This window comes from Alosa sapidissima, chromosome 10, assembly GCF_018492685.1.
Source record: "Alosa sapidissima isolate fAloSap1 chromosome 10, fAloSap1.pri, whole genome shotgun sequence".
Lineage (NCBI taxonomy): Eukaryota > Metazoa > Chordata > Actinopteri > Clupeiformes > Clupeidae > Alosa > Alosa sapidissima.
This window is the reverse complement of record NC_055966.1, coordinates 21004835-21030108: the sequence shown is the minus strand read 5'-3', so window position 1 is coordinate 21030108 and position 25274 is coordinate 21004835. Positions and strand designations below refer to the sequence as shown.

At 42.7% G+C, this 25274-nt stretch overlaps 3 protein-coding genes across 6 annotated transcripts in view; 1 reads left to right on the top strand and 2 right to left on the bottom strand.

The window, feature by feature from the left end:
- Positions 1-2286, bottom strand: part of syt11b (synaptotagmin XIb) — a 15097-nt gene extending 12811 nt beyond the window's left edge. The window contains exon 1 of the mRNA XM_042107374.1: positions 2029-2286. Coding sequence (XP_041963308.1) covers positions 2029-2062 — 34 coding nt within the window. The 5' untranslated portion in view covers positions 2063-2286. The remainder of the gene's footprint in view (positions 1-2028) is intronic.
- A 317-nt stretch (positions 2287-2603) lies between these two features.
- On the bottom strand, positions 2604-13121 carry smad10b (SMAD family member 10b). 2 transcript variants are annotated; one of them, XM_042107373.1, is made up of 12 exons: positions 12098-13121; positions 11589-11829; positions 9246-9420; positions 8970-8993; positions 8352-8552; positions 7930-8112; positions 7443-7547; positions 7258-7311; positions 6916-7099; positions 6254-6422; positions 5333-5471; positions 2604-4891 (listed from the first exon to the last, which is right to left on the bottom strand). In XM_042107373.1, the coding sequence occupies exons 2-12, from the start codon at positions 11823-11825 to the stop codon at positions 4680-4682; spliced, it is 1683 nt and encodes a 560-aa protein (XP_041963307.1). In that variant the 5' UTR covers positions 11826-11829; positions 12098-13121; the 3' UTR covers positions 2604-4679. The 2 variants fall into 2 exon arrangements, with proteins under 2 accessions (XP_041963307.1, XP_041963306.1); XM_042107372.1 differs by having other exon boundaries at positions 12348-13121.
- A 100-nt stretch (positions 13122-13221) lies between these two features.
- Positions 13222-24013, top strand: chtopb (chromatin target of PRMT1b). Of its 3 annotated transcripts, none has more exons than XM_042107853.1 (6): positions 13222-13320; positions 13890-13987; positions 14765-14921; positions 15146-15314; positions 20413-20541; positions 22761-24013. In XM_042107853.1, the coding sequence occupies exons 2-6, from the start codon at positions 13923-13925 to the stop codon at positions 23117-23119; spliced, it is 879 nt and encodes a 292-aa protein (XP_041963787.1). In that variant the 5' UTR covers positions 13222-13320; positions 13890-13922; the 3' UTR covers positions 23120-24013. The 3 variants fall into 3 exon arrangements, with proteins under 3 accessions (XP_041963787.1, XP_041963789.1, XP_041963788.1); XM_042107854.1 differs by having other exon boundaries at positions 13318-13451; XM_042107855.1 differs by lacking the exons at positions 15146-15314; positions 20413-20541; positions 22761-24013 and having other exon boundaries at positions 14765-14927.
- The last annotated feature ends 1261 nt before the right edge of the window (positions 24014-25274 follow it).

The window sequence follows — 25274 nt, the reverse complement described above, 5'->3', positions numbered from 1 at the left end:
GAACAGAGTCCAGGTCATTCAGGTGGAAAGTTGAGCTTAGTCTTAAATATTGCATGATACTCACAGTTACAATTTCAAACAGTCAAACACAGCAAACATCAATTTTGTCTGTCTAATCTCCACAACAGATTTTGTATCTTGTACATTGTACACACTCTCCTATGCTTTCTGCACCTATACCGCATTCTTAATAATCTAATCAAAGTGGAATTGGAATATGTCTAAAAACAAACAAAATCAAAACATTTATATTTTATATAAGGGAGTATAGAAATATGCAACATAATTGTACAGGCCATGTGCTGTATTCAATTGCTCTCATTTACTCATATGCTGCGTATACAGTAGTGTGTTCGATTGCCCCTCAGGGCCAATCACTGAATGCAGCCATATGGCTAGGGTCATGCTCAAAACCAAATGCTTATTCGACACTTACAATACATTATGTTGCTTTTTTTTATTAAAGCTACCCTGTAATACTGATTATCTGATAATGTAATAATGATATCTGATGTATCTGGCTGACAGGAGTCGTTTAGTGATGGCATTTCTGTATTGGGCTGTGTAGGCTATACATTATGAAAGATACATAGAGTTTAAGTGCATTATGACTCTCTTAAGAGTTGATGCCACCACACATCCCAGTTATTATCAGACCAATGTGACAGCTTAAAGCTGGGATGAGGGAGGGAGAATGGCTGCCTGGTGTGATAATACAACAGATTTCCATTCATGTTTACATGCTTTACATGTTATGCTCTCATCTGAGATGACATTATAGCCATGTTAATTCTGCATCCCAGTCATCACATAAAAGCTTGTATTACAACATGAGGTTTGGCTGTAACATCCATCATCAAGGTCCCTGTACTGCACCAAACACAGAATAACAGAGCCTGACTCGGAGAAACACAACACAGACAAGGAGATACAGAGAAAGATTGACGGTGATGACAACGTTTTAAACATCTGTTCAAATCCAACCAGCAGAGAAGATCAGTTAAGCTCACTAATCTGCTTCACTTCACTGATGTGACCAACACAGACCGCCAGCTACAGCAGACCGAGCTATGTGACCTACTTTGTTTCATCACTTACTAGCCTTGTCCAGGAATTGTTCTGCTATGCATACAACCCTGGTTCAGTGTGAGCATGGACACATCCAGATGTTGTGCCCTAGTAGAGTGACGTATTGTGGAGAGGCTGTGTGGGGGTTGGGAGGTGGCGGGGTGACATCCCTTGTTTCCTGAGTAGACTCTCACACCCCACCCTGACCTGGGGGATGGAGCTCACAGATCTTAGCCTATACTGATGATCATTGCTCCTGTTGCCAAAACTAAACAAAATATCACTAACACTAATATAGACAGCAGAAACCTAAAGAAAAATCAACCCAAAAAACTACCGTTGTAGTCTGCATCACCGTCATGCATGCTGTCATCTGTGGGGCTCCTTCCTCCTCTACATGATCTTTAAAAGTGAGGTAAAAACGCAGAGCTCCACCCGTGCGCACACACACTATGCTGGGTATGGGCTAGATACTCACAGTACCATTACATGTGGACGAACATTTATCCTACATTATATGAACTGAATATAATAGACCGAAAACCCAATACCCTATTGAATTATTTGAGGGACAGCAGAAGGGAGTGGACAGCGCATCCCACCCATCTCCATGGGAGCGGTAGCCTAGGTGCACTTGTACATTTTCAGCGAGCACAGAGCTTCTCTACCTCGCAGGCAACGAACAGGGATTCCATGTAGTATTATGAAACCTGTCAAAAACGTCCCAAAACGGAGACGCTTGACAGCTGTGTTAAACTGTAGCCTACGGAAGGACTGCGCGTAGCCTAATAAAACCCAGCGCCATCTACAAAATGAACATGCCGATAAAGCCATCGGGCTACTACAATCTTCAATAGCTATAATTGCTTCCCTTTTGGATGGTTTCTATAAAACCATATGATAGTCACTGCTAAGACCATCAACTAACGACGACTATGATGAACCTGGTCTGTTACTTACCGTATGCTGCTCGGATTTCGGTGATCTCAGCCATTTTGAGCCAAGGCGTTGATGTCTGTTGAAATAATCAAAATAGCACCGCAGGCTAAGGGATGTATCTAAGTCGCTGTTCAGTTTCCAAAAGCCAATACGTCTAATCGCTACATATCTTTAATTATCAACGTTTTCCAGAATTGAATTTAGGCTCGGCCAGTCACGTTGGCTCTCCGTCCTGGCCTGGTGGTTGATGATGCTTTGACGGTGCGAGCTCGGATGCAGCGACACACTGGTACTCTGTGTCAGTCGGAGGAATTAGAACCGCCCATAGAAGTGTCAATAATGTTCAACACGCCCAATTTCTCCGTGCCCGCTTTGCTAATGAAGCCAATGGACTTAAGTTCCCACGGCTTGCTCACGACACGTTGGCCATCAAGACACTGATGTCAAGGACAAACTCTTGTTTGTTATAATATAGACTGTATTGAGAAATAGCCTATAACATTTTGTTTAAAATAAAAGCTTCATAAAATATGCAAATTAGAAGTAAGATCCAATATCCCCTCTGCATTTGGCAACAAACTACAATATTCTTGTTTCACCATCAGGTTTATTTAAAAAGATGAAATAACACTGATTACATAAATTACAGTCCACACTTATGTAAATGGCATAACACAATAATGGACAGTCACATCATCCGTAAAAAAATATTAGGCCTATTATTATCATTCGAGGCACTGTAGGCCATAGGCTAATTCATTATTTTGGTCACAAGCCATAACGATTTGTCGTCAATTTATATTTTCAATTCAAGGGAAATAAATAAAGCCTTTGAAACAAACTGGGGGAAATACATGAGAGTAGAATGTTGCATATACAGACTAATACCTTTTAAAGGCACAGTGTGATCAGAATGCAGATACCATCCATGTGCGTACACAGTGGGCTACTTACTCCTTGACAAAGCAAAATGGCAAGTACTGTGTATAAGTAGGGCCAACATTAAAGGCTTCCCAGCAATCCTCTGTTGTAATGCCACATCTGTGGGCTACTTACTCCTTGACAAAGCAAAATGGCAAGTTCTGTGTAAGTAGGGACAACATTAAAGGCTTCCCAGCAATCTTCTGTTGTAATGCCACTTGTTCAGATGAGGTTATGTCTAGATGGAGGAGTGGAATGCTAGTGCCCTCAACTGTCTGCTATGGGGATAACATATCAGGAAATGTCAAGACAAGGCAGTTCAATCTAAAGGATGGTCTTCTGATTTGCAGTCAGTAGTGGCCATTCCATCTTTGGGCTTTTAGCTTTTTATATGTGTGATAATATCATTACCATCAGGGAGGTTCTTTGGCAGTCAATGGTATTCAAGTACAATGTAAAGCAAAGAGGGGCAGCTATTGTCTTTTGGCTTAGAGGTGTGAAAGCTTGAAAGCTGAATCTTTTGATAGAAGACACACTATAGAGCTGATCTTAGGGCCTGGTTTTTCAAGGACAGCTCAGATGGCTTAACCCTACCACAACAATAACACTCAGTCATGTTACGATCATCCTACATTCCTTTGAGAGAAAGGCATCGATTATATCAGTGGGCCTGCTGGTTCCAATGCCAAGGTCACACTGTCAGTTACCAGCCTGAAGGACTGATAAAAGAAAGTGCGCCTGCCTTGCTCTTTGGATGTGAGTCTGCAACATCTATAATGGTAACAAAAAAGACAATTGCATGGAGACAGTGTCAGGGGACAGCAACCATCCCCTGTGCAAGTACATACAAGGAGGATGGTGCACCACTTTCAATAGGATACATACTTAGCATAGCCTCACGCTGTATCTCTGGCATATTATCAACCATTTTAAGTCAATATATACTTAAGAAGAAGGCCACAAGGTGTTTTTTGGTCATTTTTCTGTTATTCTTTTTGCGGTCTGTTGTGAACTCTGGTGTATGGGAAGTAAATTAGTATTAATAGTGAATTCCCTGACAGTCGTGTTTTACCACGGATGTTTCAACTGACAAATCAAATTTCCCATGTAAGATAATGGAATATATTGACTTCACCTGAAAAATATGAATTAACCAGGAATGAAGTTGCTTAGCACTAGCACTTAATCCCACATGGGTAAACAGATTTCAAAGTCTGAGCTGTTTGTTGTATTCAGTGGAAAGGTTGAAATGTGATTATTTTGTCTGGTTTCCTGAGTGATCCGGTACACCTTGGGCTAACCACCAGCTTGCACCAGGGAAAAAATCTCACCGCCGCAGGTTATGGGCCACTGGTCACTCTGACGGCCACGTGTGGAAACCTGACCATGGCGCTGCTGCTGCTGGTGCTGCATCTCCACGGCAGCGAGTCAGTTTCTCCACCCGGCAGCTGCAGACTAAATAGTGGGCAGGTCAATAGGTGCTGTCTGCTGGATCTTCCCATGGAAAAGAGTGTGTTCATGTGTGTGTGTGTGTGTGTATGTGTGTGTGTGTCTGTGAGAAATGGATTGGTGGGTTGAAATAAAGAATTCAAAGGTGTGTGTGTGTGTGTGTGTGTGTCTTTCTTTGGTTGCATGAGTCACACAAAGTCTACACAGTACCACGCCTGGGTGGGGCTGTTATTGCATGCTGTACGAGGGGGAGGAGAGGACAGAAGATGAACCAGGGGAGATGGGAGGAGGGGCTTCCCCACTCAGTTGGCCGGGCCCGGGTCAGCCAAGGGCATGGAGTGGAGAACCTCGTCCAGCAGCTGCAGCGCCCGGTGCAGGTGGACCTCTACCCAGCAGGGGGTGTGCTTGATGCTCTGCCGTGGGTAGTCTGGGCCCCAACCCTTCACGAAACTCAGCCGCAGGATACAGAGGCGCCGCAGGTCATCTACCCCAATACCTGCAGCTGCTGAGAGGCCTGGAGAAGGACAGATATGGAGAGGCAGAGAGAGAGAGAGAGAGAAAGAGAGATGGGTTGCTAAATTACATATGTGCTCATTTGTGAGATTAGGTGGAGTTGCACCAAGCCAATTGACATGAGCAAATAGTAAAAAGAACAACTGTTTTCTGTTATATTATATGAAATTACACATTGCATTAATTCGCTGTAAATTACTAGACAGGTGGTTGCTATCGATTACTAGAGGTAATTACTATTGATTAAAAGAGAGGTGGTTGCTATTGATTACGTTGGCTGATAAATTAGAATAAATCATTATGTTATCATGTTTACTGTAATGTTAATTAAACCTTTATCCACTGCTGTTGGTTAAAGTCAAGATAAACCTAAATTAGAAAACCAGGAGAGGTGATTATAGATATGAAATTGGAGAGGTGCTGAGGAGGACTGGGCACTCACTGACAGCTGGAGCAATGCCCCCCACACTGCCAGGCCCCGGGATGCTGCCCGCCACAGCGGCGGCCTGGGCAGCGGCTGCTGCTTGAGCTGTGGCCGCCTGCTGCTGCATCTGCCTGTGGCACTGCCTTAGGTCAAACACCTGACCCAGGGAAGAACATCACACAGAGATAGATCGAGAGAGAGAGAGAAAGAGAGACAAGGAAGGGTGTTGTTACTGAATCTGCCTGTTTTCTTTTAAACACTTGAGGAGGATAAAGAATCAGCAAAAGGTCCAACACATCTGAAATTTCTCTCAACATTAGAGATAATATCTACATCTATCAAACTTGGAGTGAAAAACATTGTAAGTACCTTCCTCTCTCTTTCTCTCCTCACAAACAGACTGTCCACATTTTGTTTCTGATTCCTACTGTCACCCTCTCCATCCTTGTCTAAAAAGCAATTCAGTCTCACAACCGCTCACAAATCTCCCTCACACAGCTGCGGTAATATTCTGCAATACATTAATCTGACTCAATGACTTATTCATAGGCTTAAACACTGTACTGCCTGAGCCTGTAGTTGATTAAAGCCTGTAAGGTTAGAAAGGTTACAACCACATTTTGTCTTTTAATAATGGCAGCAGTGTTCACTTAATTGCCAACATGATAGGAATTTTTGATAGGAACACTGATCTGATCATATAAAAAATAATAACACGTATAGAAACTGCATAGTGTACATAGAAAAGATACTGTCTTTATTTCAAAGTGTTCACTAGATATGGTTGAGAATATACAACTGAATTTATGAGTGTCTTAATGATTATCCTTAAACAACCCTGTGTGGAAGACTTGATGCAAACATGCTAACAGCAGCTAAGGATACTTGAAGAAACACATCCCAACAAGACTTTCATGGGAGATATGAGACATATATCACCTTAATGTAAGCCCCCGGGTATATCTTATGGACCGCGTCGCCAGGGGCTCGGCCTGCTTCCCTGTCCAGGTAGTAACTCTGCACAAAGACTGCATGGTCGCTCAGGCAACGCATCCACACATCGCCCTCCCCACGACACTCCAACTGCACCCCTTTACCGATGTGTAGCCTGTGGAGGAGATGGGGAGATTACTGAGCCATTACTGATCCGTTACTGAGGGAACAAATGTGTTTCACATATCTCCAATGCCATATCAACAAGCACAATGCATACAACATATAAACACATTTTAACTTATTTAAACCCTGTAGATTTGCATTTTTTTATGTTTTCAGCTGATTGTGCTGATTATGTTTTCATGTATACATGTTGTTTTATGTTTTTATATATTGTCTATCTTTGGTTTTCAGTTGTGTGGATGAAGTTTTTGTGGATAGGCTACTGCTGATTGTACTACGTGGGACAATAAAGATCTTAGATCCTCTGTGTACGTCACCTGTACCTTGAATGAAACTTCTACATACACTTTTATGTACTGACTATGACAATGACTATACATGCTCTCATAATTTAACATCTAGCATCATAATTTAGAAAATCCTTGAAAGTAAAAACTAGAAAATATATTTTTTAAAAGTAGTGGGAGGGGCCAAATACTCACCGAGCCCTCTCACTCGCGTCAGTACGGTGAACGTTGCTCAGCTGGCCCAGACAGAACCGGTCACCCCCAGATGGATCAACATAGCCATCCACTGTCACCACAGGGCAGTTAGCTGGAACCTTAAACATCTCCCCTACCTGGATATCCATCTCAAAGTATGAGATTGAGCACCAGAATTCTGGACCTGGTAAATAAGGAAGGCATTAATTTATTATGTGCAAGATTGTTATGCCTCAAATATGTACAGGTATGCGTGTGTGTGTGTGTGTGTGTGTGTATGTGTGTGTGTGTGTGTGTGTGTGTGTACATGTGAGAATCAGAGTAAAATACACACTCAGTCACCTGGATGATTGGATACTGGTTGAGGAAAAGAAGCAGGTGTGTGATGTTGGGACCCTGGAAGATGAATGATGAATGAAGACCAATGAAAAAAATCATGATCCATCATGACAAAAGATTTTTATGACACAATGTAAATATTGGTCAGTATGGCTTTCAGATACAAAGACATCTGAAACCTCACATACAGAAGTGATGAGTGGGCTGCTGATGGGATGACGGTTGGTGACTGCGTCCATTCTGCTGAGGTCCTACGGGTGTATAGGAGGCCGTACTGGAGCCTGTCCAGGTAGCTGACAAAAAATAATGAATGAAATGTCTCATCAGTCATATCACAGGATAGAATACAGAAAGGACTGTTAGCTATTCAAATCTGTTCAGTGTAACTGTTATGAAACATTTGCGTAATGTATATTAAACAGTTTTGAGTTTGGGTGCATTTTCTGGGAAAGCAGTAGTCCTACTCCCAGACCACAGCACGGCATGTTTTGGATTTTTTCCATGCTCCAATGCAGCGTTCCAGCACAATGTTAAATGTTCAGTAAATCAAAAGCAGGGGAGAAACACAACACACTCGGGGCTGTGCGTCCCCTGAGAGAGCAGGGCTGGGAACCACTGCAGGCAGCCATGGAGCAAACAACCTGTCAGCAGGCACAGGATCAGAGGGACACTCACTGTGGAAGGAGCCCTGGGACTGGGAGTGTTTGGGGGTGCCGTAGTCGCTCTGACTGGAGGGGGTCTGCGGAGGGCCGTGGCTGGGAGTGGAGGGGGGAGGGGTGGAGGACAGACTCCGGGGGGAGGCGATCTGCAACAGGCCCTCATTATGGCCCCCCTGCATGGACAACATCGGGCCAGTTGCTACGGAAATAAGCAAGACAGATAATGCCATCAATCGAGGAGTTTGCGACGGCTGTTAGGTGAGTTTTGTGTCAACTGTAAAGAAAGGGATACAAGTTATGACTGAGTGTCGGTTCAAGGTGACAGCACCCACATTGAGCAGATGGAAGGTTTTTGTCTGCTCTTGTGTGTAGCATACGGGGTGAGGTGGGGCTTTGTAAGGCAGGTTTTAGGAGGAGGGGGGCGAGAGGGGTTCCCACCTGGAGGCGAGCGGGGGATGTTGCCATAGTGGCTGACGGGAGTGGGATGGGAAGACTCTGGGTGGAGCTGAAGAGGGGGCAGCGGCTGGCCGTAGTGATCCGTGGAGAGGTGATTGGACTGGGAGGGCATCCTAGAGGGAGGGACGTCCATCTGGATGCAGTCGTGGCTGTACTCCTCTTTGATTAGTCTCCCTGGGGGGCCTGGGATGGTGGGGTAAGGTTTGGGGGGGGGGGGGGGGGGGTATTACCCAAAACACAGCATGAAAATCCAAACCTGAACAAGTGGGATTTTTTTCCTGTAAGTACACATTACTCTCAGCACCTTGTTTTGCTATCGTGCTGATAGACAAGTCCTGGCAAGTACTGATCTGACTGTGCTATTGGTGTTTTCAGCTTTGGCTCGTTATGCGTGCCAACCACAATAATCTTCATATTCACTCAATCATATATACTATGGATTGGTTTCTACTGAATTATGGTAATCGTTGCAAATAGTATTTTAAATAAAAAATAAAATTCATCCTAAAAAGCATGTTTGGATGGATATAGTAAACATAAAGTAAATTGTAATGTAATAGCTACAGTATATCTACTTTACAACAAGAAGGGTGCCCTTACCAGTGTTTTGTATACTGAGTCCCACTTCAGTGTGAAGGAGTTGGATTGCAATGAGACAGTGACAAAGGGAAATGTTAGTACTGCTCTGAATCACACAACATACTAATTACTACTGGAAAGGCAACACCTAACTTCAAAGTCACAAAACAGTCTGGTTTAAACCAGTGTCACACAGTATAACACAGTTGGGCTCTATTTGTCAAGACAGTCTGTTCATGAATGCATGGTTAAAGTGCTTGTTGTCTGTGCATAACACTAGAAAAAAAAGACACATACCTATGCCTGGTGACACAACCCTTTCATAATGGTAGGGATTCACACAGACATTGTCATATTTGAGGTCGAAGGCATACTGACAGAACTTGACATGCTTGAGTTCGTTCTTATGGAGGTCTGGCCAACGCCACAGCCGAGCGTAGATCACATGGGGGAAGCCTTTCCGCCCAGCAACCTGCAAAGGACAACAAAACAGAAATAGAGGGAAATGGTCTTGGATAGGAGGAAATAGAAAGGTGAATATGAAAATGGTGTTTATGAAAGCAGTGTAGGCCTGCTGCTGAGTAAGAGAGAGAGAGAGAGAGAAAGAGAAAGAGAGAGTGTTTGAATGTGTGTATGTGTGCGTGCTTGTTCGTAGGCCTACACATGTTTCTGGCTGTTGAGGGAGTGAACTGTTGATCATGGGAAATGAACCAGGAAACAATGACATGTTTCACTGACCATTTCAATGAGACATACCTATGCACAGAGGCATGCTCGCAAGCAGATCACTAAAAACCAATGACGTCAGACATGAGTAAATAATTCATGGAGGAGGCTCATTTCGCCTCGGGAAAATCTGGGGGACAGGAAGTTACATGGCCCCAGAGTTATCTGCTCTCTCAGACACGGCACATCGCTCACAACACAGGCAAACAGAATCGGACGGAGTCACACTTCGTGTCTGATTCTGGCCGACATGTTGGTATCAGCAACATCTCGTGACAAATGATAGACGACCATCTGTTTGAGAAGATGAGTGAGTAGTAGTGAGAATGACAGGGAGAGAGAGGGAGAGAGAGGGAGGAAAGAAGATGGAAAAGAAAGGTGGGAGAAAGGACAGATACGAGAAACAGAGACAGGGAGAGAGAGAAGCAGAGAGACAGACAGATTGAAAGACTTGATCAGTGTGATTCCTCCCTGAGAACTTCCCCACTTTTCCACTGAGACAGCTAGTACACTTTTGGTACAGTATTATTGTAGCTAATATTCCAACAACTTCAAAAATCCCCACCCAAGTGCTAACCTTCCAAAGAGAGTCAGACCTGGACATGTGCCAACCCCATTACGTTTAAGTTACTGACACACAGGGTACACACTGTTAAACATAAACGCACAACTAGTGGCATACACATTCCAGAATACCAGCCTCTCTTTGCGGACATACATACAGCAACTTAGACATATTTCTGGTAAACTTAAACAAGCCCATGTCTACTGTCTCCCACAGGATTTTATAGGGGATAACACACCACATTTATGACAAAATGTTCAATGTCTACTTTCTGTTTGAACTCCGAAAGCCCTATCCCACAGCACACGCGAGTGTATTCAATCAAGTAGTCAAATTCAAAAGGCAAATTCTGGATGCACACGCATACACAGACACACACACTGGACACACACACACACACTCAGAGACAGACAGGCTTAACTTAACCCTGCCCCTTTCCTGTGTCTCAGACAAAACAACCCTCACTACCCCTCCACCCTCCTCTCTCTGTCTCTCTCTCTCTCTCTCTCCCTCTCACTCTGTCTCTGTTGCGCTCTACTGGGGGAGGGGCAGAGAACTTACTCTCTCTCATTCTCTTCCATTCCTTTGAGAGTCTCGTCTATGAGACCTACTGTAATTAAATCAACATGATTTCTCTCTGGCTTATTAATGGCTCACAACAATACTCTTGCATGGAAACCACTTGTGTTGGGGGGGAAAATAATTAAATAAAGATCACAGTGAACATTAACAGTGAAAAAGTCATTAATGCAGCTGTAACTTTGGAGGCAAAGAGCTTCGGGATTTATGTGGCTGTAACAGGGTTGCTTTCTTTTGTCTCTATCCTATGAAACATACATTCACACACATTTCACCACTGTACGGCAGGATGAAGACTTTCTGTCATGCCAGCTATGTGAACTCTTTCTAATCTAAGGAAATTGATCCATGAGAAGAAGAATTCTGTGATACCTATGTCTCATCACCGAGTAGTATTGAACATCACTCCACTGCCTCTGCACATTTTAATATGTATGCTTAAAAGGCACCAAGTCCCCCAACAAACAACAGAGCTCTATAGACACAGTGTCCTATTATTACAGATAATGCATGGCATTGCTGTATCAACTTCAAATATTTGACACATAATCATCCAAGAGAGAACATGTGTCTACAGTATAGTACAGTGTGTCATACTGTCAGTTGACATACTGCCAGAAGAACTGTTCCTATTACCCAGGCACAATCATTTTGATGCAGTAGTGCAGTATCTTCAATTCAGCGGCATGACATTACTACCTGTGAATGCAGCCCCTGACGTTTGTATCAGTATGAAGCAGACTGAGCTTCAGGAGCGGGCAGGACCTTACCTGGAGTCTTCCATCCAGCGTCCTCTGGATTGTGACACACTTGCTGGGGTGGACACCATTGGTGGTGATGGCAGTTATGAGGGAGTCTAGCTCATCTTTTTTCTCTTTCAGTTTCTTCACCAAGCTCTCAATGGCTCGTTTGGCAAAACCTTCGTTTTCCCCCCCTTGACGATGGCACATCAAGCTGTGTACAATGCTCAGACATGCATCATTACTATTGGGGGCATTCACAGACATTGTCCTGTGTGAGATTTCAGAGACAGGGAGAGAGAAATTTGTATAAGAGGGACAACTCTGAGGATTAGCCGATACAAATATAATCCCTACAACTTTCAAAAGGATGATAAACTTCTAAAATGCCCTCATTGGCATTTCAGCAATTCTGTTTCAAGTCCATGGGAGCTGAGAAATACCTTCAAATATGGGAGTCAAACAATTTCAGGACACTGCAGAAATAAGATCCGATTATAGTTTAAAGTATGAACACTCAAAGTTAGGTTATAGCCTACCTCTGATCTTTATGCCTCTACCATTTTATTCTCCAGACTGAATAGGAATGTCTAGCCACATTAGTTGAGGGCATCAGTTTCGCCACGCTTAGGACAGACTGAAGTGGGATGAGACTGTCGCGCTCTGTCTACATAACCAATTTCAGGAAGCGTGTATCTAATCAGATGAGTTTGAAATAGTGGCTATACTATGCCTATAGCCTAGTGATAGCTTGCCTGTCAACAGACTCACAACGCACAGTCTACTTACAAATCGGGAAAACTTGTTGCATACAAGTGAGACGAAATTGTAGCGGAGTTTCAAAGTTCTGTTCTTCTATTAATAGCCCCCAGTCTCCACCGCTCTTATCAGTGTATCACCACCCGTTCTGTCTCTTGTCGCGCGTATCCAGACGCTGTGAGCGCCTATGCTCGCGTTGGCTACAATAACAAAAGCGAGGTAGTCGGCAGCACTAGAGTTTCTCGCTGCAAAGACCAATCACCGCAGCCGTCTACACTCTGCCAACAATGACGCAGCCATTGGGCTGATGTCTGTCTGGCTGCACTGAGATTGACAGTTTGGCTAGGGTGCCGTAGTTTTTTTTTTTTTTTAGGTGGCGCCGTTTAGATTACTCCACCTCCCTACAAGAGCTTATTACGCCCCCCCCCCCCTCCATACTAAAAAACTGTGGACTCTTACTCTGACGACTAGCCTAGGCTACAAAGTCGCTAGACTCATTCGCCTACATTTAATTCTGGTCAAGGTTTTGTATATAGGTAGGCTAGTTACAACTCAAAATGTGACCATTCAAATAGCAGTGCACAAAACATACAAGTCACTTCAACACCTAGCTTCAAAATAGGCTATAATGAATCATCAGACCTCGGTTATACGGAGCAGATATTCTTATATCTTTCCACAAAATTGATTAAGCCTCAACCTATGCTAACCCAGGCTATGCTACACTCCAATAACGGCCTACCTTTTTATTATCAGTGTATTCAATAATTATGTCGTGCTTTAGACAGAGGGTCTTAAAGATCACTGAATAACAATAACCAAAATGTGGAAACGCAGAAATGCTGTGATTAACTAGCCAATCAACATGTACTAATGACTTTAAATATCGCGAGACTTTGTGCCATGTGATTGTTGCAGCTGTGTACGCCATTTTGTTCAGTGTTCAGTGGAAGCGATTTTTCTTTGGTGAAGTTAGCTAGGCAAGTAGTCATCTTACGTCTGGGTAAGTAGCAGTAGAGGGAATACGGCAGCTAATGTTAGCTCCGGTTTAATCAGTGCAACGTTACTAGACATATTTGAGGTTTGTGTAAATAATTACTTAGATTTGGATTAGCGGTAGGCCTAACACTCAAGGCAAGTAAGCTATCAACTTCATTCATTCATTCATTTTAAGCACATACCGTTAACGTTAGCTTGATATGTCGATGCAAACTGACGTTACTGGTTTACGTTAACGTAGGCCATGAAAATGATGTCTTTAGATTTCCAAATCACATGCCGTGTAGATTTATCAACGTAACGTTATTCATTATTTCAGTTGACGTTTGCATTTATTTGTGACAGAACTTTTTGAGAGATTTCCCCATATAATTGAATTTTCGTGCGGGTGGAGAGGGGGCAAGTTAAATTGAAACGTTTGGTTTGTTAGCTTCAAGTTCTCTGTCTAACGTTAACCTGCTAATGTTACTGTGAGCTAGCTGATGTTAACCAATGTTAACTTAATTCAACACTGAATTTCACCGACATGACTTTAAAGTGCAACCTGAGCTTGTGTGTTTGTGTTTGCCGCAGGTAGAGGATAACTAGCCTACTTCAAGAGGAAAAATGAGCTCTCAAGCAGCAGCGAAAGTTGTGGTGAAAAGCACGACCAAAGTGTCTCTGAATGACCGGTGAGCTGCATCCCACTTTCTGACAAAGGAGTAACGTTAGAGGTTGCCAAGTGTATCAGTGAGTTTCCCTCTCAAAATGGGGACCACTGAAATCCAAGAAAGAGAGAATTCATGGGCCCCTCCAGAAATTCTAATGTGAATTAAACATGCAAATGGTGAAATAACAGATGGGCCATAAGTTGGCTACAATGTGTTGGAGTCTGATTGTCAACACCAGGTGCAACCTAGTGCATTGGACTAACTCCAAATGGGTGGTGGCAAGCCATATGTTTCACCTGCTTCTGGAGGGTTTGGGGTATATCTTCCTGTCTGCACTAGTGTGCTTTGTATCACCCATCTCCCCATTCCCTTCTTTCTGATGTGAGTCAACCACCTAGTCCAAGCCCAGACAAGCCTAGTGTTGGACCTGATTTTGCAGAATCCCTGCACAGGCTATGATGAGGGACAGTAGTCTGGGCTGTAAGCGGCTGGGTATGGTGTTCCCATCTGCTGTCCAGGGCTGCTGCTTCTGTTCTTGGATGGAAGTTCAGCAGCCTGTAAGAGGCACCACTCACCTCCCAGCTTTTCCATTTTTCATAGTATAGTAGTTCTTTGCCCATCGGTCATCCTGTGCCTAGTCAATAGTCATGTCTTGTGCTGTACTTTACCTTACTTTATTAGACCCTTTGGTTGGGAAAACCATTCCTGTTAAAGTGGTCCTTATTTAAAATGCCACCTCCCTTGCACCCAATCCCCCCCCCCCCCCCCCTTTCTCTCTGACTTGTTCTTCCACCAAAGCTTCACTAATATGCTGAAGAACAAGCAGCCTCCTGCAGTTAATGTGAGGGCCACTATGCAGCAGCAACATGCATCCACTGCTCGGAACCGAAGGCTTGCCCAGCAGATGGAGAATCGCCCCTCAGTCCAGGCTGCCCTGCAGAACAAACAGGCTAAGGTATGAATGCTTTGGGGAAAAAAATGCATATCTTTGCTATGGAATCCCTTGTTAATGTAACCAGTGGAGTAGAAAAGAGTTTTTAGAGATGTGTTTTTCTAAAAAAGGAGCTGGGACACACACACACAGCATTTTATGCTGCTGCCTTGGTTCCGTGTAAAACATGGCTATAGAATAGCTTTCAAGCAAATGCAAAGTGTCAATGTTGCCTGTTCCCCTTGCAGACTCTAAAACAACGGCTAGGCGTCCAGGCACGGCTGGGCCGCCAGATGGTCACCGCGACCCGAGGAGGAGTGGGCACTAGGGGCTTCGCAGTGACTGGATTCCGAGGGGTAATGCGTGGTGGTGGCCGTGGAAGAGGTGCTTTCTTCAGGGGAGCTATGCCTCTTAGAGGTGAGCGTGCAGTGCATAATGGAACCCATGTCTTGTACAGAGTTGAGGTCAGAAATATAGCCGAATAAACTGAAATAAATGCTACAGCAGAAGTGGATGCATAACATGTAGGACACATGATAAAGGGCATAAATTAAAATGCACCATATGTTCATAATCTTTGAGTTCAGTTGAAAATAAGGAAGTTGTCATATTGAGAAATATGCAAGTGCATGTGCAAGATGTAGTCCAGGCCTACAGCACGTTTCAATGAGTCATAACAAACAGAAATGGCCTAGTCCAGACATGGGCAACATATGGCCCGTGGGAGTTCCCTGACCGGCCCGCGTAAGGTCAGTGAAAAAACGGTAGTCGAGAGCCTAGCATAGAGATGGTGCACGCAAATCAATATTGTTGCTTTTATTTTGAAAGCGACTGTTATTTGTACGCCCATGCATTTGTGCGTGGATGCATACGACCTAAACACCCTCACTGATGTGCTGGTGAATGGAGTTTGCATCTGCGTCGACACAATGCAGTTGCTTTCCGTCGGCGTAAACCTTTCAAAGTTTTGTCTCCTGTGTCTGCGTCGCTCACCCCCGCAACGGTTGTTAGAATGTCGAACTCCTAGCCTACTGCTGCTCGTTGGCGATACGAAGTGTTCATTTCAAAATGTTACTGACGGATCGGATAACCCAGTCATTGTAACCAAAATATGTCTGAGTTTATTTGCAAAGCTTATGTTGGCGAACTAGTATGCTACTACCACAGGTTGCTTGAAGCAGCTGGCTCAACACACAGGGCGAGTCAACCAGTCACAGTTTTGTGTATAAAGTTAAAGCAAAAACACAGCCTACATTTTCAAAATAGTTTTCTTTATGAATGTTTAACTAGTGACGCGGCCTACTATTGTCTGCTCCACATTTTCATAGTCTAATTCTGCATAGAGTTAATTTAAAGCAACACCAAAGAACTTTTCCTCTGTCGCACGCACGCAATTTGTTTATCCAACGGCTTTGTAAAGAACGATGTCCATAGACAAGGTAGAATATGTTGCATGATTTTATGAAAGTAGGCTACGATGTATTGCTACATCATGCGAATCAAATTTGTAGTTTCTTATGTCTCATTCCATCGAACTACAGATCCGCTACCTGGCAAACTTACATAGTGCGGTTATAGCCGATAGAGGACCGCAAACGAATGCAGAAGTGGCGTTCACCCTGTTACGAGTTGATGAACCACGGAAACAATTTTGGAAACATTATTTTAAGGTACAAAAAACTCTTTGGTGTCGCTTTAATGATGGTCTTTGAAATATTGCTCAGTGTTGATCAAATGGTGGCACAGGCCTATGGTTGTACTGACTCCTTCACATTTTCATGGCCTAGCTGCCCTAGCCTAATTAGACATTGTACTACTTTTTTGTATCAGTCTTTGAAAACAGCCATGGCCTACCGGTTAGCGCTTCGGACTTGTTACCGGAGGGTTGCCGGTTCGTACCCCGACCAGTAGGCACGGCTGAAGTGCCCTTGAGCTAGGCACCTAACCCCTCACTGCTCCCTGAGCGCCGCTGTTGTTGCAGGCAGCTCACTGCGCCCGGATTAGTGTTTCACCTCACTGTGTGCTGAGTGTGTTTCACTAATTCTGAGATTGGGATAAATGCAGAGACCAAATTTCCCTCACGGGATCAAAAGAGTATATACACTTATACTTAAACTAGGAAAAAAAACAAAAACATGTGAATGTCATAATTTGAGAGGATTAAATACTGGACATAGATTAAATATTGCCATTTTTACTTAGTCTTCCTCACATTTTCATCTGTTCTTACGAGAAGTAATCAAAACCATATGAGTTACTTAATGTTATACAAGAATAGAATTGTTCAGACTTGAGTTCCGTATTTTGGGTCCGTCCCTCCTCAACAGTCCCAGTTTGTCATGTGCCCCCTTGGGGAAATTAGTTGCGCACCCTTGGCCTAGTCCATCTCCATTAACTACAGGTATGTTCGGTTCAGGAGTGTAAACAATGTTTCGGGAGTGTAAACAATGTTTTAGCTCATAGCTCAGGAGTCGCCAAGTAACTTGGCGGCTCAAAGTAGACTACTATTAAAGCAACACCAAAGAACTTTTCCTCTGTCGCACGCACGCTATTTGTTTATCCAGCACCGGCTTTGCAAATAATGATGTCCACAGATAAGGTAGAGAAAGTTGCATGATTTCATGAAAGTATAATCGATTGCGACATCAGATGCAAGTCAAATTTGTAGGTTCTTATGTTTCAATCCATCAAACTACTCCGCTACCCGATCTGGCAAACTTACTTAGTGCGGCTGTAGCCGATAGAGGGCCGCGAAGCAAATGCAGAAGTGCCGTTCACCCTGTTACGAGTTGATGAACCACTGAAATGATTTTGGAAACATTTATTTTAAGGTACAAAACTCTTTGGTTTTGCTTTAAATGCAGAATGAATAAAAAATAACTTGTGAAAAAACAAACCATGTATCGGCCCATTGAGGGTATACTTGAGTAATTGGTCTTTAACTGTTTTAGCTCCCCTTTCAATATTGTGAATAGTAAATGTGGGCACTACTACACTAGGCACTAGGCTACAATTTTGGCATTGATGGACAGTTTTTAACAAGAACCTGACTTATTCTAATTAACTACAGAAGTTAGCTGGGAGAAAAATGGCTGGGCCTATAAAGAGGAATGGAAAGAATTTTGCATTCATCTTACAAATGCAAAGCCTGTGTTGTACTTTAATTTGAGTATAGATTTTCAGTGCTCTACCTACCGCTGGTTGTATGTTAACCCTTAGAACCCGATTGACGCAAAGTGTCAAAAAAACACCCTTTCTTCTGTTACATTGCTCCGGAACTGTTCATTGCGGCGAGATGAAACTTTTATTGCATGACTGAGCAGAAGTGGGGATTTCCAAAGAGACTACACACTTGTCTGTACGATCAAGTATGAAAATAAAAAAAAATCATGAAATTAAATCAAATTGCATCATATTTACAGTCTATACTTCTCTACGTTCACCTGCGCACCCATTACTCGTTTGAATTACTCGCGAACCCGTGATCGCATCGATATGGCAAGCATATCAGATGAGGGGACACGGGGCTATCCATTGGTACCATGTTTATCGATCCTTCTGGCTTATACAAACAGACGAAGTGACTGCAAAATAATAACGTCATGTACACAAACCAACGCTGCACACCCATTACTCTCGTTTGAATTACTCGCGGACCCGTGATCGGATAGATATGCCACGCATGTCAGATGAAAGAGGAGACTCAGAGCTATCATTTGATGCCACGTACATCCTTCTGGGTTATAAAACAGATGAAGTGACGGCAAAATAATAACTTCATATAGCTGACTTTACCCCACGTTTTTGTCTGTTCTTGTGGCAAAGCATGTTTATAATCCAACGCTATCGTGTGTTTCTCTATGGCAGACATGTCAAAGTCAAGAACTAATTGCGGCGCCGCAAGTGGGCCTCGACTTCATCATTATTCATCAGTATTCAGTCAGGGCATATGTCAACTTTCAGCTACCCCACTCCCCAGTGTTGTGCCTGAGCGCGTTCATTGAACGAAAGTAGTAGTAATACAGTACGTTCACGTTCGCTCAAAATATGCACGCTCTTTCAGTTTAACTTCGTTGAATAGGGTGCTAGATTTCTACAGAGCCTTCCACGTGAAAACCCAGCTAAAACACACCGTAAAAAGGCCTTAATATGGCAGCATGCAGGTCACCATTTGTCAAACTATGGGCCGCGGTCCGCAATGTGGACAATGGTCTGCAGAGTGAAATTATTCCCGGGCCATCCTCAGATAATTTGCTGCGCAATTGGTCAAGGAGCCGTGGACAGAAAAAGAAAACAAACATTTCTCTTATTAGTAGGAAATACTTGGTAATTTGGGGTCCTCAAACATGGAGGCATAGAATTAAGTCGTGATATGAGCGTTTATAGCAAAGCTATATAAGCTTCAACCTATTGGAAGACTATTTAATTATGAAACGACATTTAATAGAACGACGTGGATTTATGCAACTTCCATAAAAAAACAGAGCACAGACTATATAAAACACTGTTTGGCATTAAGTATCAGTCAGCCAAAAGCTATTAATTAGTCTTAGTTTAAGATCTCCAGATCAGTGATTTACGCATGATCTGATCCGCCATTTACCATTCACAAAAGCTGGTATTGTGTTTCCTGAATCCTTACTTTCAGGCATTAAAATGAAATGTAATTAAATAGCATATAAATATTCGATCAGTGTATGATGCTTGCATGAGGGAAACATCCCAAAACAACGGCACCCATATAACTGCTGTTGTTTTGAGAAGTATTTCTCATACAAGCATCATGCAACAATGCAAAAACAATTAAACTATTGTAGGCCTAATTATATTTTACATTAGTAAAGCAGTACTCTGATGTGCATGTTCACAAAAGTTTGTTAAACCAATCTTAGCACTTTAAACATTGACAGGTTAACATGCAACCTTGAGTCAAGTCAGATCAGTTCGTGTCACAGATGTGGAGCGCAGAAAGGTCATTTTTCATCACTAAATAAAAAAAATTGCATTTATTTCAGTAAATCACACACCACATATTTGTTCAGCCCGAGTATCCCTCCAACATGGCAATTATATTGCCCGATTCAGGACAGTCTGCCCTACACACACATGAAATGCATGTAGAGCTATGAGCTTGCTGTGGTGAGATACATGTCGAAATATAAGAATTTTTTATAATACACTTTATATTTTAATTCTTTAAAAAATAAAATCAATGCTAGTACTAATAAATGAAATGATAGCAGATCTGGATGGTCTAGACTCTCCTAAAAAAAACAATATATAATATGTGTGTGTGGCACTTAAAATGACCAGAATAAATCCTTAATAAAGGTAAAATGAAAGTGTAAAAACAGCTTAAGGTTCTAAGGGTTAAGCATAAATCTAGCGGTTCGTTCAAATTTGGCAAGCAGACACAAGTCCCCGGTCCACATCTTATGTATGCTATTTGTGTCTTGGTCATTTCAAAATGTTATTTGAACATGTGTTATGAATGCACTGATTTATTGCCGGTCAGGTGTGATGCGCGGCCGTGGAGGACCTGCTCGACTGGCAGTGAGGCGGGGCCTGAGGCAGAGAGGAGGCCAGGTGGGCCGAGCTGGTGTGCTGGTCAGTAGAGGAGCCCGTCCTGGATTCGGAGGAAGAGGTGGGTGCACCTGTCTTGAATTGAATATACACATGTGAGCAATTTTTAATGCATGTTATAATGCTTTGAGTTAACTTTTGTGAACATTGTGAAAGCCTGAGAGCCTCTTATGAGAATTTAGTCCACTGTGTTTGTTTTGCACCAGAATATAATAACCTTCCCTCATCAGAAACAAAAAATCACTTGTAAATTGCATTGTCAGATGACAAGTGCTTGTCTGACTAAATAAGTAGTTTGCATTCCTTAAAGGAACACGCCACCCAATGTCAGTAGTAATATATGTTCTTACCTTAACTTTCACGAGTTGAGTCATACCTCTCCCGTGTCAGTACGTGCACTCAAACGCTCTGGTGCGCGGCGCGACTGTTAGCATGTTGCTATGCTAGCGGGCTCAGACGTAGCCAGACGTAGAAGTAATCAAAAACATCCACGTTTTCCCAACTTAAATACAGTTGCACTAGTAGTTGATAAAAATGTCTACGTTCACACAACAGGAAACGTGGCGATTTTCCAAGGGAATAAACAGGAGAACTACAATGTGTGGCGCAATAGCACTGGGAGTACTTCGACCTAGCGTAGTAATATTAATTAACACCTAATTGTAGATCCTATCCACCACAGAGTTTAGAATCCATGCCTGATCGACCCCTCAGCCTCCCCCTCCCCTCTGAGCGAGAGAGGCACACACACTAGAGATGCGCTGATGGGCTATTATTTCAACCATAACTGCATAGCAAAACTATCATCCATCAGCCATCCATCAGCACCAAAGTTTTTTGACCAGTTTTCAAAACCGCACCCGCCCACCATCCGCTGGTTGTTTTAATGTAGGCTATATGGGTGATGCAGCACTGCTGACGTGAGGCTAGAAAGCCCTTGCCTGTTCTAGAAAGACTGATCCAATGCAGCAAATGTATTAAAAGGCTAAAGTCGTTCATTGGCTATGTTGTAGCCTATCCCCAGAATATCAGCAGCAAACTCGGTCTCTGTCTCGCAAAACAGTCTCCAAATAAAACGCACATCGGCCTGTTGCCTGTTCTGCCAGCTTGTGACAAAATATCGTCCAAAATGCTTGATTGCATTCTCCACATTTTTAGCTAAATTTTCATGTACCACATCAGCATTTTTGTGAATCTTTTGTAGCCTAAATTTCTTTACAATAGCGTCGGGCCCTTGTCAGCAGCCTTCGGCTTGCCTCTTGCCACTATTCACTCCTTGTCTTCCGATGTCATTTCTGAGTCATCTACAGATGTTTACACACATTCACCTCCCTAAATAGAACCAACTTGACGTTGACTTCCAACCTGTGTTATATCCTAGATGAGACTGCCTGGGTTATTTTGACGCGCTCTTCCCGTGCAGTCAAAATGAATGGGAGTCTTCAGAACAGGCTTGTCATAGTGTCACCCTGACATTACAGTGCGTAAAGTAGCCTATAATGTGAATGACTTGTTATTTTATCAAGGATTTGGTTTTTATTTATTTTTATTTTTTTTTTTGAAAAAAATAAAGTACAATAGGCATTAATTAGTAGGCCAGGAGCATGTTTATGTGTAAATTATGTGGCAAATTGCGTTTTTTATTACAATGATAAAATTGTAAAAGGACGTGACCAAAGCTGAGGCAAGCCAGGCAATAGGCCTATAGGCCCGACGGTAATTCTAAAGCAATTTACAAAAGATTCACTGAACAAAAATGCTGATGTCGTACATGAAAATTTAGCTAAAATGTGGACAATGCAATCAAGCATTTTGGACGATATATTGTCACAAGGTGTCAGAATAGGCAACAGGCCGATGTACGTTTTATTTGGACACTGTTTTGCGAGAGAGTTTGCTGCTGATATTCTTGGGATAGGCTACAACATAGCCAATGTACGACTTTAGCCTTTTAATATATTTGCTGCATTGGATCAGTCTTTCTAGAACAGGCAAGGGCTTTCTAGCCTCATGTCAGCAGCGCTGCATCACCCATATAGCCTACATTAAAACAACCAGCGGATGGTGGGTGGGTGCGGTTTTGAAAATTGGTCAAAAAAAACTTTGGTGCTGATAAGTTTTGCTATGCAGTTATGGTTGAAATAATAGCCCATCAGCGCATCTCTAGTGTGTGTGTGCGCCTCTCTCGCTCAGAGGGGAGGGGGAGGCTGAGGGGTCCATCGGGCATGGATTGCCTGAGCTGTGTAATGTGAACTTAAAGCAACTTTCCACTTTTTGCAGGTCGCGGAGTGGGTCTCCGTGGACGTGGCGCATTCACCAATCGGGGCGGAGCACGTGGCGCATTCACCAATCGGGGCGGAGCACGTGGCTCATTCACCAATCGGGGAGGAGCTCGTGGCGGGTTCGGCAATCGGGGTGGAGCACGTGGCGGATTCGGCAATCGGGGTGGAGCCCGTGGTGCTTTCGCCGGTCGGGGTGGCGCACGCGGTCGTGGCCGGGGTAGAGGTTGGGGTGCTGGACATTCCGAACTGACCCGAGAGCAGCTGGACAACCAGCTGGACGACTACATGTCCAAAACCAAAGGCCACCTGGATGCCGAGCTGGATGCCTACATGGCCCAGGCCGAGGACATGGAGTGAAAGTGTGTGTGTGTAACTGACTGACCTGCTGGAGGGAGTCCTGAGGTCTTTTCTGTCGGATTATGCAAACCCTTCCTTACACCACTCCCCACCAGCCTGCCCGAGTTCATTGATATTTCACTGCACAGCTGGAACAGTAGTCTCCGCATTCTCAGTCACTTCCAGCGAACACAAGACCAAATGATGATCGATCAAGATGCTATTCTTGTGTTCTCTTCAATTTTACAAAAAACATTTGTTTAAGTGTGTTTGTGCAAAGCATAATGCCTCCAATCAACTGGGTGTCTTGACATAAGTGAAGGGATTTCTTTCCTTTGTACTGAAAGAAAATCTCAAGTGTGTATGCGCACTTTCCATTTGACTTGTACGTGTACTTAAGGACTACTGAAACTCCAGCATTAACAAAGTGGTTTATGTTACTTTTTTACCACATATGTAAATTCACACTTTTATTTTTTTTTCCCTGTTTCTGTCTTGTTTGGGGAAAGTATCAGACTTGACCACAAAGTCTTTGGAATCTACCTCTAACACCATTACGTACTTTCAGAATGTCTTGGTGTAAGTTTCAAGGCATGTGGCTTGGACACTAAAGGACAGTCTTGACCAGTGACTTGATATGACAATGGGGTCACGGTAGATAATGGTAAAAAATTGTTGATTGAAGTATTGACATTTCCAGTGCCTGCTGGTTGAGTTACTGGGAAAAATTCTCAATTATTTATGTTAACGAAAAATCCGGGCTTGTAAAGCAAGCAGAAAATGGAGAGGGGGTGGGACTGTTTGGGTAGAGTTCTAGTGTTTTGAAGATATAGGTCAATGTGTTCTGTTCTGTTTGCAATATCTGATGACCTCTTCTGCACTGTTTTTATTAAACTCAGACTTTTTTCAGAATTTAATGGAACCTTGAGCTGTTTTATTCAAGTCTACAGAATGCTTAGAGTTGATAATCACATATATATATATATATATATATAATATATATATATATATATATATATATATATATATATATATATATATATATATATATATATATATATATATATATATATATATATATATATATATATATATATATATATGAGAGAGCTAGCATGCTTACATGCTGTATTCAAATGTGCAGTTGGCAAAGCATCCAGCAGATGGCACCAGCTACCTTCAGTTTTTGTCTGTCGTTCATTTACATGTAATCATTTAGCAGACACTTTTCATCCAAAGTGACTTGCAAACAACCCCTTGCAAAAATTACCACTCTTTAGAAAATAAATCAGTTGTGCCGCATTTTTCTGTAACAGATAAACATTCTGCCTTTTGTGAAACATGGCTCCAAAAACGACATAAATTGAAGGTAATTTTTTTTTTTTAGTTTCACAGGATTCCTCCACATGCCCTATCACGTCACAAACCTAAAACATCAGACTTAGTACTTTATTGCACCTCTTCTGGCTTTTATTACCGGTTGCGTTCTCTGAGGTGTGTGTATATACTTCACTAATGTAGAACAGTGTTCTTTATCAATCAGGTCTCATCCTTGCCAAACAGCAGACATCAGCTTTACAGGATGATGCCTTTTCTTCAGTTTGCACCACACCTTTTCAGTGCGACTGAGATCAAGACTATTTTGCTAGCCATGTCATTGACTTGATGTCATTCCAGAAGAAAGAGCAAATTATGTTAAACCTATGGCAAGATGCATTATCCTGGGAAATGACCTCACCAAAATTCCTTTCGATTGACAGTCCATCATTTTAATGTATGGTCCATTTACTGTAGAAGTATAACTCCTCTCCCCTGGTCCTTTTGCTGACATGCAATATCATGACTGGAGACTGTCTTGTTTTATTCAAGCAGTCTTTTTTATATTTTTCTTTTACATTTGATTACAGTGGGCTAAAGCGAAGCAATTGTGGATGATTGGATGAAGGGGAGATTAATCACAAATCTGCATTGGGCAAGGAGATGATGCTGGAACTTTTGTTTGCTGTCGTTCCAATTAAAAATACAAAGGTGACTGCCTGAAAACCAGAGTTTTCATTCATGGGGTTAAATGTCTAAAGGACCAGGGGAGATGGCGGTCATGACTTCTACAGTAAATGCAAAAATATGCATTGAAATTTGGACAGTTGTCATTCAATTAATCGAAAGGAATTTTGGT

Excerpts from the sequence above, each read along its gene's own strand:
- smad10b (XM_042107373.1), bottom strand. The coding sequence starts at position 11,825 with ATGTCTGTGAATGCCCCCAATAGTAATGATGCATGTCTGAGCATTGTA. Across the intron at positions 7,312-7,442 it reads GCAGCCCACTCATCACTTCT|GGTCCCAACATCACACACCT; the intron begins GTATGTGAGGTT and ends TTCATCTTCCAG. Across the intron at positions 5,472-6,253 it reads ACCCGGGGGCTTACATTAAG|GTGTTTGACCTAAGGCAGTG; the intron begins GTGATATATGTC and ends TCCCTGGGTCAG.
- chtopb (XM_042107853.1), top strand. The coding sequence starts at position 13,923 with ATGAGCTCTCAAGCAGCAGCGAAAGTTGTGGTGAAAAGCACGACCAAA. Across the intron at positions 14,922-15,145 it reads TGCAGAACAAACAGGCTAAG|ACTCTAAAACAACGGCTAGG; the intron begins GTATGAATGCTT and ends TTCCCCTTGCAG. Across the intron at positions 15,315-20,412 it reads GGGAGCTATGCCTCTTAGAG|GTGTGATGCGCGGCCGTGGA; the intron begins GTGAGCGTGCAG and ends ATTGCCGGTCAG.